Genomic DNA, 16,281 nt, shown 5'->3' with positions numbered 1-16,281 from the left:
GGGCGGAACACAGAGCAAAGACTGGGCCTGGTTCCTCCCAGTCACCCAGAGCAACTATGCTTTCTGATCCCTTTGAGACCCAAATTGTTCAACCTAGCCTTAAAAGAACTGAGGCCTGCTGGAATCTTGCCAATAAATCCACCCCTCCTTTTCTGGTCTTAAGTGAGTTTGAAGAGGGTGCTTGCTATTTGCATCCAGGAGTTCTAAGAAAAACCATAATTCCCCTGAGACTGATCACTCTCACTTTCCAAAATGTGTTTCATACTTACACCAAGAAAAGTGTAATAACCACAATAACTTCCCTGATGGGGCTTTATGATAGATGCCAATATCTATATTTTATCATGAAGAAATAGTTTCTAAAAGGATAAGTAACCTGCCCCAAGCCATAATACAGTAATGTTGGAGCCAAGACTCCAATGAGGTGACTCTCAAGTTCAAGACTCTTGCCACTAAAAGTGTTGCCATTTCTGAAGTTTTAAAATCTGCATCACCAACTGGTATCTTCCCCTGGCCACAGTCTCCTCATTTCTGAACTTTGTAACACTGTTTCCTATTGAAATGGACATGAAGAGTGCAGATATCAGAGTTTAAAGTTCAAAGATTACTGTTACACTTAAAAAAAAAAATACTTCATTGTGGAATGACTTTAAATTTACAAATTTAAAGTTGCAAACTAAGTTGCAAATTTAGTACAGAGAACTCCTGATGCCCCTCACCGTTTCTCCTAATGTTAATTTCTTATGTTACATGCTGCATTTGTCCAAATTAAGAAACCAGCATAGCGTTACTATTGAGTGAACTCCAGACTTAATTCAGATTTCACCAGTTTTTCCACGAATGTCCTTTTTCTGTTCCAGGATCCAATCCAGACTCCCATACTGCATTTAAAATGCCTCAATTTTTAACTTAAAAAAACAAAAACGGAGACATTTATAACAACCCAAGTTGGAGCTAAATGTAAAGTGCTAGGTTTCCTATTTTTGAACAACCACCCTTTGGAGAATCTCCTTCCAATCCAAAGAGCTAAATATTATCTAGGCCTAGCAATGCCTAGATGCACTATCTTTTCTACTTTATTCTTCTTATACCTTAACTTAGATTGGAAATACATATATGTTGGGAAGATCCCCTGGAGAAGGAAATAGCAACCCACTCCAGTATTCTTGCCTTAGGAAAATCCCATGGACAGAGGAGTCTGGTGGGCTACAGTCCATGGGGTCACAAAGAGTCAGACAGGACTGAGCACTTCACTTTTTCATACATTGTTTTCAAGGAATCAGACCAATTTAGCTTTCTTAATATTGTGCCACCCAGAATACAAAACCTTGATTTTTTTCGATGTATATTTTCCAGATTTTCTACAGAAAATAATTTTGTAATAAGGAAAAAAAGTTTGGTGCCATCTTGTACTTCTAAAAGGAAACAGGACTTTTTCTAACATGGAGACCAACAGGCTCATTTGTGCATGGAGTATGTCTTCCAAGACGATGCTAGACGTTCCCCTCCTTCTGCTCGCATAGCTCAGCCTGTGAGATCTTAGCCAGTCAGGGGTTGAATCCATGTTCGCTGCAGTGGAAGTTCAGCGTCTTAACCACAGATCACTAGGAAAGTCTCGATGTTAGACTTTGAAAAGAGCCCAGGTACCAATGTGCATTTATCTTCCCCAATCGGAACTCAGGTTGATTCAGCATCACAACTTGGAGATCTACCTAACTTGATTCTTTATCAATTCAATCATTAAACTGTAGGGTTTTTCCCCCCCTGAGATATAATATTTAAAACTGATTAAATTATCACTGTCATTTCTTCACCCCTCCTGTGCACTAGAATTAGACAGCTATGCCCTTGTCAGGTGACTTTCAGCATCTGCTACTAAAGTGCCTGGTGTATCGTTCCCTGTTTCACTGATGGCTTGGCCGTGTGACTTGCTTTGACCAATGACAAGTGGGTGAACGGGACTTTGTGTCAGTTGCACACTGAGGCTTCAAGAGGCATCGCAGGTGTCTGCTCAGGCTCTGGCTTCCTGTGGTGGCCTGAGAAAACGGATCGACAGGCCCAGAGTTAAGGCCCAGCACAGGCTCTGAGCTGACTAGGGTTTCCCGAGTGTTAGAGAATGGTGGCTCAGTGTTAAAGAATCTGCCTGCCAACGAGTAGGAGACGCTGGTTTGATCTCTGGGTTGGGAAGATCCCCTGGAGAAGGGGATGGCTACTGACTCCAGTATTCTTGCCTGGGAAATCTCATGGACAGAAGGGCCTGGTGGACTACAGTCCATGGGGTCGCAAAGAGTCGGACCTGACTTAGCGACTAAACCATCATCGCCACCACCGAGCTGACTAGAAGCCTTGAGTCCCATCTGGCCTGGCCAAGCCCCTCTGGACCAGTTGAATACAGCCGCTTATCAGACCTGTGTTTGATGTTGTAAACCCCTGAGGTGCTGAGGTGTCTCATTAGCAGCCAAGCTGATACACCAGACAAGACAAGGAAACTAACTTCTCCCCAGTAAGCCCTAATAACCTGTTTTGGAATTAAAGCAACCCATCCGGAGCAGATTCAACTTACTTCCAGGCATCAGTTCAAAGTGAGGCCTTCCTTCTTCAGTGGACAGAAGAGTAGCCAGCTTCCCTTCTATCATCTCTCCATCGATGAATTTTCCATACAGGGCAGTCCTTTCATCAGGGTACAAGTAGGCTATCTTCTCTCCCGTCATCTCCCCATCTTCATTTACTTCTCCTACAAGGCTGCCTCCATCCTGATGGGAGAAACCCAAAACCAGAAAATATTATATTATAGTATTTATCTATATGACACGACCAGTATTCTTGGGCTTCCCTGGTGGCTTAGCCGGTAAAGAATCTGCCTGCAATGTGGGAGACCTGAGTTTGATCCCTCGGTTGGGAAGATCCCCTGGAGAGTGGCCACCCACTCCAGTCTTCTGGCCTGGAGAATTCCATGGACTGCATAGTCCATGGGGTCCCAAAGAGTCAGACATGACTGAGCGACTTTAACTCACTCATATGACACAAGTTCAAGATATTCCTCTTGTGCATGCCCACTGTTAGTAGCACTAATATGGATCATAACAGATTAAGAACTCAGCTTTTCACATGAGCACGAAAAGCATGAGGCATATCATCCCTCCCCACCCAGTCCCCTATAGGCTATATGCACAGAGAACGTATAAACCTGATTTACAGAGTCAGAGATGGAGCTGTACTTTATAATCCTGGACAAGTTACTGATACTGTCTAACTTTGTTTCTTATCTAAGAAACAAATACGCTGTATTTGTGTCTTCAGTCATGTCTGACTCTTTGGGACCCCATGGACTGTAGCCCACCAGGCTCCTCTGTCCATGGGATTCTCCAGGCAAGAACATTAGAGTGGGTTGCCATGTCCTCCTCCAGATCTCTCCCACCCAGGGACGGAACCTATGTCTCCTGCGTTGCAGGTGGACTCTTTACTCACTGAGCCACCCATTTGTAATATGTCATAAACATTGAAAGGAAATGTGACAAGGGTTTCTCTGGGCCAATATCAAATGTGATGAGGATCTGCAGCAAAACAGTCTTACTCACTATTCTTAGAAATTTGCTTTTCTAATATTGAATTCTGAATTTCTGGTCTATTAAGAAAATCTTTAGTTCAAAGATACTTAAGAATTAGTTTAGTGTATGTGAGTAGAGAGTTGTCTGCAGTTTTGTAAGGAATAAACAAAAGAACTTTGAGATACTGTCTTTCTGAGAGTCCTATACCATGGTTTATTTTTTTGAGCTAGAATGAGAAGTGAAAAAAGAACAACTAAATTCTCCTCCTTTGCCCATCACTTCTCTCTTCCCACTCTTCTTTATTTACTGCTCCCTTCTGCCTCCTTCCAGGAGAGGAGCCAGCTGTGCTTCCTGTTTTATTGTCACTTGCTTCATTCCCAAGGGTCCTTAAATGTTTTAGGGCAGAGGCTATCGTAGAATTCTGTATCCTGGTACCAGTGCTAGGGACACAGGAGGTGATGAAAATACTTTGTAAATTGAATTGGGACACTAAAAATAAACTGTTATTATTAAATATTATTAAATTATATAAATTATTAAATAAAAAGAGTTAATATTTAAAAACCTAACCTAGGGTACAAGCTATGTTTCCTTTTTTTTTTTCCTTCCCATCTAGGAGGTCCTCATGGTATAAATGGAAATCTCAGACCTTTGTGGGTTTGACCTGAGACTAGTAAGGCCATGACATCTTCTAAAAGCTTGGTTATTTCCTCAACTGAAAGGTTCTAGAAGCAGCTACTCAGAGTCAGTGATGTGGGATGACTTCTGAGTGATTTCAAATGCTGTTTACAGAGAGGGAGCAGGAAGAAATAACCACCAGGTATAGAATCTCCACAGTTCACTGTAGTCTAATGGCTCTTTGGAGAAAAAAAACAGTTATAAATTTAAAAATGAATCACAGCACTTCCATAGAAAGAAAAATACTTGGAAGCATTTTTCCCAGATAGAAAGGACATTAGGGATGTATTATTGCTCTTCCTCCTCCCTGAGTTAATTCTTAATGACTTAGCCGGAACAGAGATGTATTTTCTGCAAGAGCTGCCTTCAGGCTTTCAGGGACGATGACAGCTGAGTGGCGTTAGAGCACTTGTGCTCCTCACACACCGTAACTAACTAAACCATCAAGATTACTATTTATTCAGCATTCTGTCTTTCTAGGGTCTCAGGTTTTCTTCCCCCTTACGTACTTTAAACTTCATTTTGGGGGCAAGTGATTTTATTTGTCTAGAATGATAAAGCAGATTCTTCTTTTATTTTAGAAAGGAGTTGGTGGTTTTAGTTGCTAAATCGTGTCTGACTTCACGACCCCATGGACTGTAGCCCTCCAGGCTCCTCTGTCCATGGGATTCTCCAGGCAAGAATACTGGAGTGGAATGCCATTTCCTTCTCCAGGGATCTTCCCAACCCGTGGATTGAACCGGGTCTCCTGCACTGCAGGCAGATTCTTTACCGACTGAGCTAGCAGGGAAAGGAGTTATGAGTTTTTAATTAAAACTCTCTATCACTGTTCCAAGGTAAGCTTTTGACAGAAATAAACTACCCTTAGAATGAGCTTACAAATCCTGGATGGAGGATCATTTTTTTTTGCCTCGCTTTGTTCCTACTTTGACCTCAGGTCACAGACACTTCCTTGGCTGTACCTGGGGGAGCAGAGGGAAAACTGATCCCCTTTCTCCTCTGCTCAGGGGCTCCCCCTATGGGAAGAGGAATCCTTCACTTGATCGGTGAGAAGGCAGGATCTGACACCCATCTCTACCAGATGGGGGTTAACAGGATAAAGTCTGCTGCTCTCCCATGTTCTGCATTTTCGCTCACCTGTTCTGAGAATTGGCAGCGCCCATGGGCAGCACCTGCTCCCCTCTCATCCTCTCTTCTCCTTGGGGAAGCTCCCCCAGGCAGCCCTACTCCCCAGGGGAAACCTGCAGCTTTCTTAGCTGCTCTGTGGGCACCTGGCCCATCTGTTTAGTTCAGAGGGGCAGAAGTAGAAACCCATGACACCTCTGCATTCTAACTCCGCCATAATGAAGTCCTGATCCCTGACACCTATGTCCATTTCTTAATTGCTCAGTTGAGTCCGACTCTTTGTGACCTTTGGGACTGTAGCCCTTCAGGCTCCTCTGTCCATGGAATTCTCCAGGTAAGAATACTGGAGTGGGTTGCCATTCCTTTCTCCAGGGGGTCTTCCCAGCCCAGGGATCGAACCTGGGTCACCTGCATTGCAGGCGAATTCTTTACTCCAGGTTCCTCTGTCCATGGAATTCTCCAGGTAAGAATACTGGAGTGGGTTGCCATACACAGGGACTGAATCCGGATCTCCTGCATTGCAGGCGGACTGTTTACTGTCTGAGCCATCAGGGAAGCCCGCTTCTTGATTGATTCTCAACCCGGAGATCAGAGCAGTGGGATGTGATCACCAGCCTCACGCCTGGCCCCAATGCCAACAGATACTATCCACAAAATGTCATCAACCAAGTTAATTTTGACAGCTTGTAACTCCCCAATGCTTCTTCCTTCCTAAGGTGGAGTCCTCTCTTGGTGTTTAAAAGGGCACTAATTAAAGCTGAAGGCTAAAATGCAGCTGTGCCTTTTAGGTTTCAAACTGCAACTGCATTGAGTGAATCAGATCAATTCACCTTAGTGCATCTTTGATCTCCTCTAGGGACTTAAATTGCTCATAGTTACAAGTAAAATTACAGGTAGTGGGAGAATCTTGTGGTTCATTGCATTTCCTTCATTTCAACCCCCAGGAGGAATTCCACTTTCCCTGACTTCAAGATTCACTGTGCTATGGGCAGCTCCCTAGCACGGGGCAGTAGGAAGCTTATCCTGCCTAGTGACGAAGTAACAGAAGTTTCAGGCTTCCTAATCTGGTAAATACCTCCACCTCTTCTCCCTCTGTAACAGAAACTTCTGAGCTATTGCAGATCCTACCAAGAAAATGTGTAAATGCTTTAATAATAATTAAAAAAAATGTTTCACAATTTTTTTCTTTGGCTAGAGTATAACTTATTTTTCAGCAACAATAATGTGTAAGTAGATTTTGCTGGTATTACTTTTCTTGTTATACATACAATAGAGACTTTGTTTTTACTGATACTTTTAAATCATAAAAGGATAGGATTAAGAGTAAGAAAAAACATATTTTGACTTAAGTTTCGGACAAAATAAAATATTAGATAAAATATTTTTGCAGGTCTATTTTCTGAAACATTTTCTGGAAACTCACTAAGAACAGATGGGGTATTTGAAATGCAAACAAAAATTACAGCATTAATTCCCAGCCATGGGTTTTTGCTGCATCTTTCTGCTCTAGTCAACTCCAGAAAGATCATAAATGTTATCAAATATTCAAAGGCTAGTTAATTTTAATCACCTTGATTTAAGCAATATAAACCAAAAAATGGGCAGAGGGATTGGAAAGTCAAGTAACAATAGTGTAGTAAGTCCAAAAAGATGTGAAATTGCTGGAATCATTCTTACATATGAGAGAGAATAAAATTAATTGCAACAATGAAACATTCCAACATTCTTTCTATATCCCAAAGAAATATTTTAAAAAATCAATGTATTTTTGTTTTTATTGGTGGTACAATCAAGCCAGTTTGTCTCAGTTTGGTTTTCTTTTACTTTTTTAAAAGATATTTATTTAGCTGCACCAGGTCTTAGTTGTGGCATGTGGGATCAGACCCAGGCCCCCTGCATCGGGAGCATGAAGTCTTGGCCACTCGACCACCAGGGAAGTCTACTCCATTTTGTTTTAATCGTGACTAATCATTTCTTTCCAAAGCCACACTGAAGAGGAATTTATAGAGATCGGAGGACAATTTAAGTCAACTGTTTCACAGTGAGAGGACAACCCCCTTAAGTTGTTGACTTCAGCTACTGACTCTCAAGTTTTCACAGTCTCACATTTTCTAACATAGAGAATACATCTTATTCTTCATTGGGAAGACTCAAAGCCTTGTCTTAAAACATGCTATTTTTTAGCGAATTGAGCAGTGACAAGACTTACTGGGTAGTATATCCAGCACACTCCATGCCGAATGTTATCTTTATATTGTCCCTTGAAGATCAGTCTCCCATCTGTGTCGTACTCCTGGGCCGGTCCATTCAGCTCTCCGTCTACATACGTGCCCTGGAGAACGCCTCCATCCTCGTAAGTGTAAACTCCCTGCCCCTGCAGGGCATCATCCACATAATATCCCTCCAGGGTGCTGTGAGGGAAGGGAGAACAAAAGAGGAGCGTGAGACCGTGACTCAACTCTCCTAAAAGACAGGATCGTATCATGCCCACCTCTGTTCGAGTGCCCACCTGTATTCAGTACACCCTCCTGAGTTCTCTGAGACTGCCAGGGAAAAATACTCCTGAGATATGGGTAGGATTAGAAACAGAGGAAGGTTTAATTCCTATTCTCCTAGCTCCTATTAAATCCAGTTTCTCTACTGAAAGAAATACAAAAGAAAGAAACCACAAGTGGAAACAGAATAAGCCTCACCTAAGTTATGTTTCCTGGGGCTTCCCTGGGGGCTCAGATGGTAAAGAATCAGCCTGCAATGCAGGAGACCTGGGTCTGATTCCTGGGTTGGGAAGATCCGCTGGAGGAATGCATGGGAACCCACTCCAGTATTCTTGCCTGGAGAATCCCCTTGGACAGAGGAGGCTGGTGGGCTACAGTCCATGGGGTCACAAAAAATTGGATACCACTGAGTGACTAAGCACACATGTTTCCAAGGCTAGATGCTGACCAATACCAGGCAACAGAAATGCTAGTGTTACCCTTCCCACACATAAAACACTCCTGCTTAATTTCCCTCAAGAGTGGTCCAGAATTCACTGGGAGTTCTCAAGGGTCTTTAGATGGCTTGTATAGAGTGGTCTCTAATAATACAAATGTGGTTTAGAAGGTGTAGATGTCTACCTATCTGTTTTACACTATTAATGCATTATTTACTGGTGACAACCACAATTAGTATCCAATCAAAAGTATCCCCTTCCATCTCTTTGGAAGATATATGGGAAGGTACTTGTGTGTGTGTGTGTCTATGTGTGATGTGTGTGTGTAATCATGAGCAATGGGGATAAAGTATGGAAGATGGCAGGCTAAACCTGACTAATATCATTTGTTGTTGTTGTTTAGTCACTTTAGTCATGTCCAACTCTTTTGAGACCCATAGACTGTAGCTTGCCAGGCTCCTCTGTCCATGGGATTCTCAAGGCAAGAATACTGGAGTGGGTTGCCATCTTGTTCTCCAGGGGATCTTCCTGATCCAGAGATCAAACCCAGTTCTTTGAGTCTCCTGCATTGTAGGTGGATTCATTAGTAGCTTGATAGAAAGTTTGAGATCCATAGTCCCAAAACTGAAGAAAGCTCACAGGGGTGTTTATGTTGATTTTATAAGAACCTTTTATTCTCTCCTCATAAAACACTTTTTGGATTTCATAACATATTTTGAGTGTCAGCCTTGCAAAGGCCATTATGCAATGCAGCTAACTTTATCCAAAAATTCCTTTATGAACAGAAATTTGGAATAAAGGGAAAGACCAGCTCAAATTATTATTATTTTTTACAATTAAAACATAAGAAGGTTAGTAACAAACAGTTTGATTATTTTAACACGCACAGATAATATTCATTCATTAATTCAACTAACAGATATTTATAGGATGCCTTCAAGTAGTGAGCACAGCTGTATGAAGATCTAGGAAGCATTATGAACAAGACAACCACAAAGCCAGGAGACAGGTACTGGGGACAGGTGGGAGCCACGGGGATGGATGTGGCTGCACCTGACTCTACCTGGAAGAGTCTTATCTTGCTGTTAATGAATGACAGAATGATCTGTAATTATTAAAAGAAAAGCACAGTTGAAATAACGATACCCTCTGATTACAATGTAATTAGACTATTTGTAGTCTCCCAAAGAGATAAATCATTCTCTTTCAGTTTTGTTTGTATGATCAGTGATAAATAGGCCTAGTAAATTCATGTAGAGACGAGGGTGTACTTCAGCATAGCCCTTGCATCAATAATCAAAATTCTAAATTCGTGAGGTTGGAATTAATGAGATTACACTGTCATTAGATTCCCACCATGAAAAAAAAAAAGAAAAGAACAACCTTGGTGAAGGATAATCAATCAACTGATATAATGATGCAACAGACAGGACAAAAAACTATTTAATTATCCATCTTGACTTGGGGAATTACCAGGTAAAATACAGGATGCTCAGTGTAGTTTCAGATAAATAACAAATAACTTTTTTTTAGCATAATTATGTCCCAAATATTGAACAGGACATAATTATACTAAAACATTTTTTGTTGCTTATGTGTGTGTGTGTGTGTGTGTGTGTGTGTGTGTGTGTGTTCAGTTATGTCTGACTCTTTTCGACCCCATGGATTGTAGCCTGCCAGGCTCCTCTGCCCATGGAATATTCTAGGCAAGAGTTTTGGGATGGGTTGCCATTTCCTACTCCAGGGGATCGTCCTAACCCAGGGATTGAACCCAGGTCTCCTGTCTTGCAGGCATATTCTTTACCACTGAGCCACTTGGAATACCATTTTAACTGGGTGGCCTGGATTTTTATTTGCTAAACCTGGCAACCCTATGGACTGAATTCTCTGTCCATTCTCAGTCAGACATTCAAAATGTTACTGTGTGTTTGGGCAGAATTATCCCCTGACAGACTAGTCTGCCAGTATTTCTTAGGTTTATGATGAAATCTACAAGGCATGGGTCTCAAGAATCAGTTAAACGATCATGTGGATTTGCACATATTTCCCCCTGGTCATGTCCAGTAGCTTGTCTCCCCCTCCCTTACGGCAGAGCCCACCCTTATTAGTCTCATAATCCTAAGAACAAACGGCTATTTCCTGTAGCTCAATAAACCTAAGATTCCCAAATGCAAAGTCTTGAGACTTCGGAGAGCAAAAGTTACTGCATTGTTTTCCAGCCCCTGACTGAGGAAACAGTTTAGCTTCCTTGGTAAATTTTTTTGGTAACTTGGATGGAATCTGATAACAAAAAAGGGACATGTTATCAGATGAACTGTGATCTCCAAGGCAATAAAAAATGATAAGGCTCTGAAATCCTCTGTCACTGAGGAAATAAAAAACTTCTTAGTCTGGTGTTAAAGGCACCGCTTCTTTCTCTAACTTTTCCTCCTGAAGAGGTTGGCAAACCGTGGCTGGCTGCCTGTTTTTGTAAATACAGTTTTACTGGAACACGGCCACGAACATTCCTTTCCGTATCCTCTGTGGTTGCTTTCATATCACAACAGCAGAGTTGAATAGTTGCAACAGAGGCCATATGTGGCCCCCAAAGCCTAAAATATTTACTATCTCCCCCTGGGCAAAAAAGGTTTGCCCAACTTCTGCTTTAGAATCCCCTGGTTACGTTAGTTTATTCACTGGCCTCAAGCACACCTCTATGTATCTTAGCTTCTATACTGGGTTTTCCCTGGTTCTTGCCTTGAAACATATGTAACTAAACTTTTTAAACTCCTGAAGATGACTTCAGGGGAAAAAAAAAAAGTTGTGGGTCACATTTGCCTTTTAATCATTCAAAACAAAAATAACTTTGGGAAGAAGAATGAATATTCTCCAACCTCTGGTCTTTTTCTATTTAAAAAAGAAATCAGCTATGAGAAAATGGCATTATGTTGTACTTGATTGTTAGTATCTGGTCATATTTGAGAAGTAGCTATGGAGGGAAAACTTTCTTATCTTTTTTGCTGAAATGGCACGGGGAGTTATACTATAGAGAAGGGTGCTCATCATTGGCCTCCCTGGAGCCTCCCCTTCACCCACATGGAGCCCTGCTTCCAAAGGAGGCTACCTTGACCTCTGCAACCACGGTCACCGGAGCCTGGTCTTCGACTAGTACAGGATGTGCCACATCTTTATCCATGATCAGCTTATGGGTCCGAGTTCTCTAAATAGATTGTAAGCCCTTCACAGGAACAAATTAGGCATTATGTATTTTTCCCCTCACATATAAACACAGCATATCTTCAAGCGGTATTTCCTAAATGAAAGAGTGGAACTGGGAACTGGGATAATCTTGCTCTGAGAAGAGAAAATTGAGAGGGAACATAACCATGTTAAGAGTATTTCTCAAGCGCAGGGAGAATTTTTTATATGAAGTGTATGTGCATTTAAAAAAGAAATCAACTATGAGAAAATGGCATTATCTTGTAGCCACTCAATTGCAAGTGAGGAAAGTTTCTTAAACTCTGTGCTTTATTTCTCCATTCGTAAACTGCAGCTACTAATGAGGCTATTCAGGATTACAAGGTTTAATACATAGCAAGTGCTTAGAAGATGCTAGGACATAACGACTGCTCGAATAACAACTATTATTATTAAGCATGCATTTTCACGTATATGATGGTGAGCTTTTTACTGAGAAACTTAGCTTAAAACAGCAGCACTGGGGAACTGGTTATGAGACTCTGGAGTAGACAGTCAAAGAAATTAACAACACTGCTCTAGATTTACCTTAAAAAAAAAACCAGCTAGAAAGATTCCTCTCTGAGGGAAGGATGGAATAAATGCTTCTTTAAGTGAAAAAAGTAAAACATAGTCATTGTAAAATGAACAAACAAGTAAACATAAAGCAAATCAAACACTACAAAGATGTGGAAAGCAGAAACTCCCTGAACTCTTGCTCAGTTCGGCTTATATCATTTACGACTTTTTTCCATTAATACATTATGCATTTTCCAACCTTGCGTGGTTGCTGTTTTAACAAAAACTGGGATCATACCATACCCAGTGTTCTTGACTTGTATTTTCTTAAAATTTCTTTCAACACTTGGCAGATATTTTAGTATGTTAAGAAGCTACAAAAAATGGTTTGATTTTTCCAGTACCAGCACTTGAATCAAATAACTTGAAAACATGGAAAAAATGTAAAAATCAATTTTAATTAGATTTCTTTCTTCCCATATACACACAGGCCATTTTCATCTGTTTTATCAAAGCTCTTGTACTTCACTTTCCAGTAACCTAACTTAGAAAGAAATGAAAAAATTTTATAGTTGTTTACCTAGGCAGATACATCTGCAATCTATTCAACTATTTTCATTGAAGAATTCTCTTTAATATCTGAATACACAAAAGTGTTCTGAGGAGGCTAAACAGCTTTGGCTTTTCCTTCATATTTTGGGCTCTAGAAGGTTTGGGACTTTCCAGCTCCTGAGGCATAAACTCTGTTCCCTCCAGCACTGTGTTCCCTTCCTTCTGTCTGGTACAGAACCTAGAGGGAAATTTTATTTTTAAAAAATTTATTTATTTATTTATTTTTGGCCATGCTGGGTCTTAGTTGCAGCACACGGGCTCTTTAGTTGCAGAATGTGGGATCTAGTTCCCTGACTCGGGACCAGATTTAGGACCCCTGAATTGGGCAACCACTGGAAAACCAGGAAGACCTGAGAAAGATTTTTTAAATGAAGGGTGATGCTACTTTAAATTCCTATCTCTAACCAAATTAAACTGTGACTCAGTTTTAAAACATTGTTATATGACTATATATTTTAAAATGCTCTTTTTATAAAAAATTGAGATATCATCAGCATACAACATTATATTACATATTATCTCTTAAAATATTGAGAACTAAGTAAAGAAGAACAGCAATAAAAAACCCAACTCATCTACTAGGGCTCTGTCCAACCAGAAAAGCCAACTTCCTCCAGGATGTGACAAGCAAACTACATGGAGCTCTGTCGTGCTTCCATGTAATCCTGTGTTCTGTCTTCAAAATTTTTTACCTTTTAATAGAAGATCTATGAGTCTGTAGCTTCTGATTGTTATGAAGTTTCAAGATAACAGTAGGATATGTAAAGAGCAATCAGTGAAATTGAGTTTTGCTCTGTAAAAATAAGCCCTGGGAAAACCCTGCTGGCCACCGTTAACTGATAATAGTAACATCAGTAATAAAATATAGTAGTAAAAAATCATAACAGTAATAATCCATCCTTGCTCTTGAGCATTGTGTTAAGTCAAGTAAGTCAGACAAAGACAAATACTCTGTCCCCACTCATATGTGGAACCTAAAAAAGCTTAACTTGGGACTTCTCTGGCAGTCCAGGGGTTAGGACCCCTCATTTCCAATGCAGGGGGCGAGGGTTCAATCCCTGGTTGGGGAACTAGGATCCCACATGCCTTTTGGCATGACCACAAAATTTGAAATAAAAAATAAATAAAAACAGAAAAGTCTAATTCCTCGAAACATACAAGTAAAGAGTAGTGGACGCCAGGGGCTGGAGGGCGGGGAAATGCAGATATGTTGGTCAAAGGGTATAAACTTCCAGTTGTAAGATGAGTAAGTTCTGAGGATATACAGCATAGGGACTATAATTAACAATACTTTTATACTCGAAAGTTGCTAAGAGAGTAGATCTTTTTCCTTGCCCATGCCGCATAGCTGTGGGATCTCAGTTCCCTGGCCAGGGATTGAACCTGGGCCTTAACAGTGAAAGTCTGGAATCTTAACCACTAGGCCACCAGGGAACTCCCAAGAGAGTTAGATCTTAAGTATTATCACCACACACACACACACACACACAAAGCAATGATGTGGGGAAATGGAGGTGTTATCTGATTGTGTGGAAAAAAACGCAGACACAGAGTAATAGGAAAAAAGTAGGGAGCTTCTGGGTTGGTGAACTTGTGAAGACGCTGGGAGAGTGACACCCTTGGAGGGGGTCTAGGAGCCCCGTGCCCCTTCCTCTGACTTTGCTCAATGCATCCCTTCCATCTGGCTGTTCCTGAGTTTGGTTGCTAAGTCGTGTCTGACTCTTTGCGACCCCATGGACTGTTGCCCGCCAGGCTTCTCTGTCCATGGAATTTTCCAGGTAAGAATACTGGAGTGGGTTGCATTTCCTGCTCCAGGGGATCTTCCCAACCCAGGGACTGAACCTGGGTTTCCTGCATTGCAGGTGGATTCTTTACCGACTGAGCCACCAGGGAAACCCGTTATAAAGGGTTATATCCTAAACTGAGTTATACCCTATTTTTTAACAGACTGGTGATCTAGTTTTTAAAAAATTACTAGTAGAGCTCCTACTAGGTACCCTCCACTCTAAGGTCTTTACATGGTTTTTCACTCAGTCTTCACAACTAGGAGAAGTTGATAATAATTATCCCCATTTTTCAAATGAGGAAACAAGTTGAGGGAGGCCAACTCGCTAGGGCAGGGCTCTTCTGAGGTGATTCTTCAGGAGAATCTCCCGTCAATGTGCCAAGCTCCCAAGTTGTTTGAGCTACTATAAGAAAGTGACTGAATTCACCCCAGGACTCCTTTGAATTTTCCACAATTAAAGCTAATGAGTAACCTCAAGTAAAATGAAGGCATGAAACAAAGACTGTCAGGATCAGAGCTATTTATTTTTCCCCCTTGGCATGTGGGGTCTTAGTTCCCTGGCCAGGAATTGAACCTGGGCTCCCTGCAGTGGAAGCTCGAATCCTTAACCACTGGACTGCCAGGGAAGTTTGGAGCTATATCCTTGGTTCCTGTGAGAGGAAGGGAGCAGATACAGGGAGAAGAGGGGTGGCTTTGGAATTGAACTCACCTTGGCTTGACTCTCAGCTCCAACCCCTACCGATGAGGTCACCTGGGGTAAATCACTTCACTGCTCTGTGCCTTAGTTTCTTCATAAGTAAAAAAGGACTATAAAACCTACCTCACAGATTGTTGTGAAGGCTGTGTGCCCAGGTAGGTATTCAAAGTTCTCCATCTCATTCCCCCTCCCTTTCTTCTCATACATCACAAAACTCTTTGCCTCAGTCAGAACTGTTCCTTAGGATACAGATGAATGTATTTGTTGAGCCTGGTTCCAACAAAAGCAACATAGAAGGGACTTTTGCCTTGTGTGGGAGGTTGGGATACATGACTTCAGAAGTCTGTTCCAACTCCAATTTCTCTGAAATGCAACCAAGTGCTTTCTAAAAACCAAACAAAAGAACTCCTCTGTCTGTGGACCTGTCACCTGGAAAATACCACTCTTCTCAGTGGCTCAGCAGATGAGCAGCTTCTCTTAAGTTATCTGGTCCGTGATTAACTACAAGGAGCCCTCTTAGCCAGATTCATTAGGAACAAATCAACATCAGAAAATGACTTGGGCAGAGGAGGATGAAGTCATGGAGTAACATAATACTTTGAAATCTAATTGGCAGGTCAGGAGGAAGCATCAATAATGTTAAAAAAAAAAAAAAACTGAATGAATTCATTTATCTCTATTTCATAATCAGGCTAAAAACCACATGATGCCCTAATATCACACAGGCCAAAGCCACACTGCATTGAAATATCTTTTTCTTGATACCGTTCTAAGATTTTGAGAAGTCCTGCTAAATTGCCTTTACATCCACAAATCTTGGTTGAGATGGGAACAATTGGGACATTAAGATGTCCCAGAATCTGGGATTATTACTGTATTAAAAATCAGAGATGTGCATATCGAAGCATTTTGCCTACTAAACATTTTGTAATACCCTACAGTACTCCAGTGAATTATTGGTGCCAGAGAGACTCCAGAACCACACCAACAAAGCCTCAAGATTCCTTTCTCCTCACCACATAAATACTTTTATATCAGGACCAGAGCAGATGTTAGGAAGTCCCAATTACCTAATCTTAGGACAATCTTCTTCTTTCCATTAGAAAGGGGGAAAAATGGGGAACTGCCTGCTAGTCCAGCAGTTAGGGGGTTTCACAGCAGGGCTTGA

The 16,281-nt window shown here is 41.3% G+C and overlaps 1 protein-coding gene across 3 annotated transcripts in view; it reads right to left on the bottom strand.

The window, feature by feature from the left end:
- The window catches only part of SETD7 (SET domain containing 7, histone lysine methyltransferase), a 52,421-nt gene that overhangs the window by 19,060 nt on the left and 17,080 nt on the right, over positions 1-16,281 (bottom strand). For all 3 annotated transcript variants that reach the window (XM_043486031.1, XM_043486017.1, XM_043486023.1), the window contains exons 4-5: positions 7,561-7,762; positions 2,564-2,753 (exon numbers count right to left, since the gene is read on the bottom strand). In XM_043486031.1, the coding sequence (XP_043341966.1) occupies positions 2,564-2,753; positions 7,561-7,762 (392 nt within the window). The remainder of the gene's footprint in view (positions 1-2,563; positions 2,754-7,560; positions 7,763-16,281) is intronic.

Source organism: Cervus canadensis, chromosome 1, assembly GCF_019320065.1.
Source record: "Cervus canadensis isolate Bull #8, Minnesota chromosome 1, ASM1932006v1, whole genome shotgun sequence".
NCBI lineage: Eukaryota > Metazoa > Chordata > Mammalia > Artiodactyla > Cervidae > Cervus > Cervus canadensis.
This window is presented reverse-complemented; position numbering and strand designations above follow the sequence as displayed.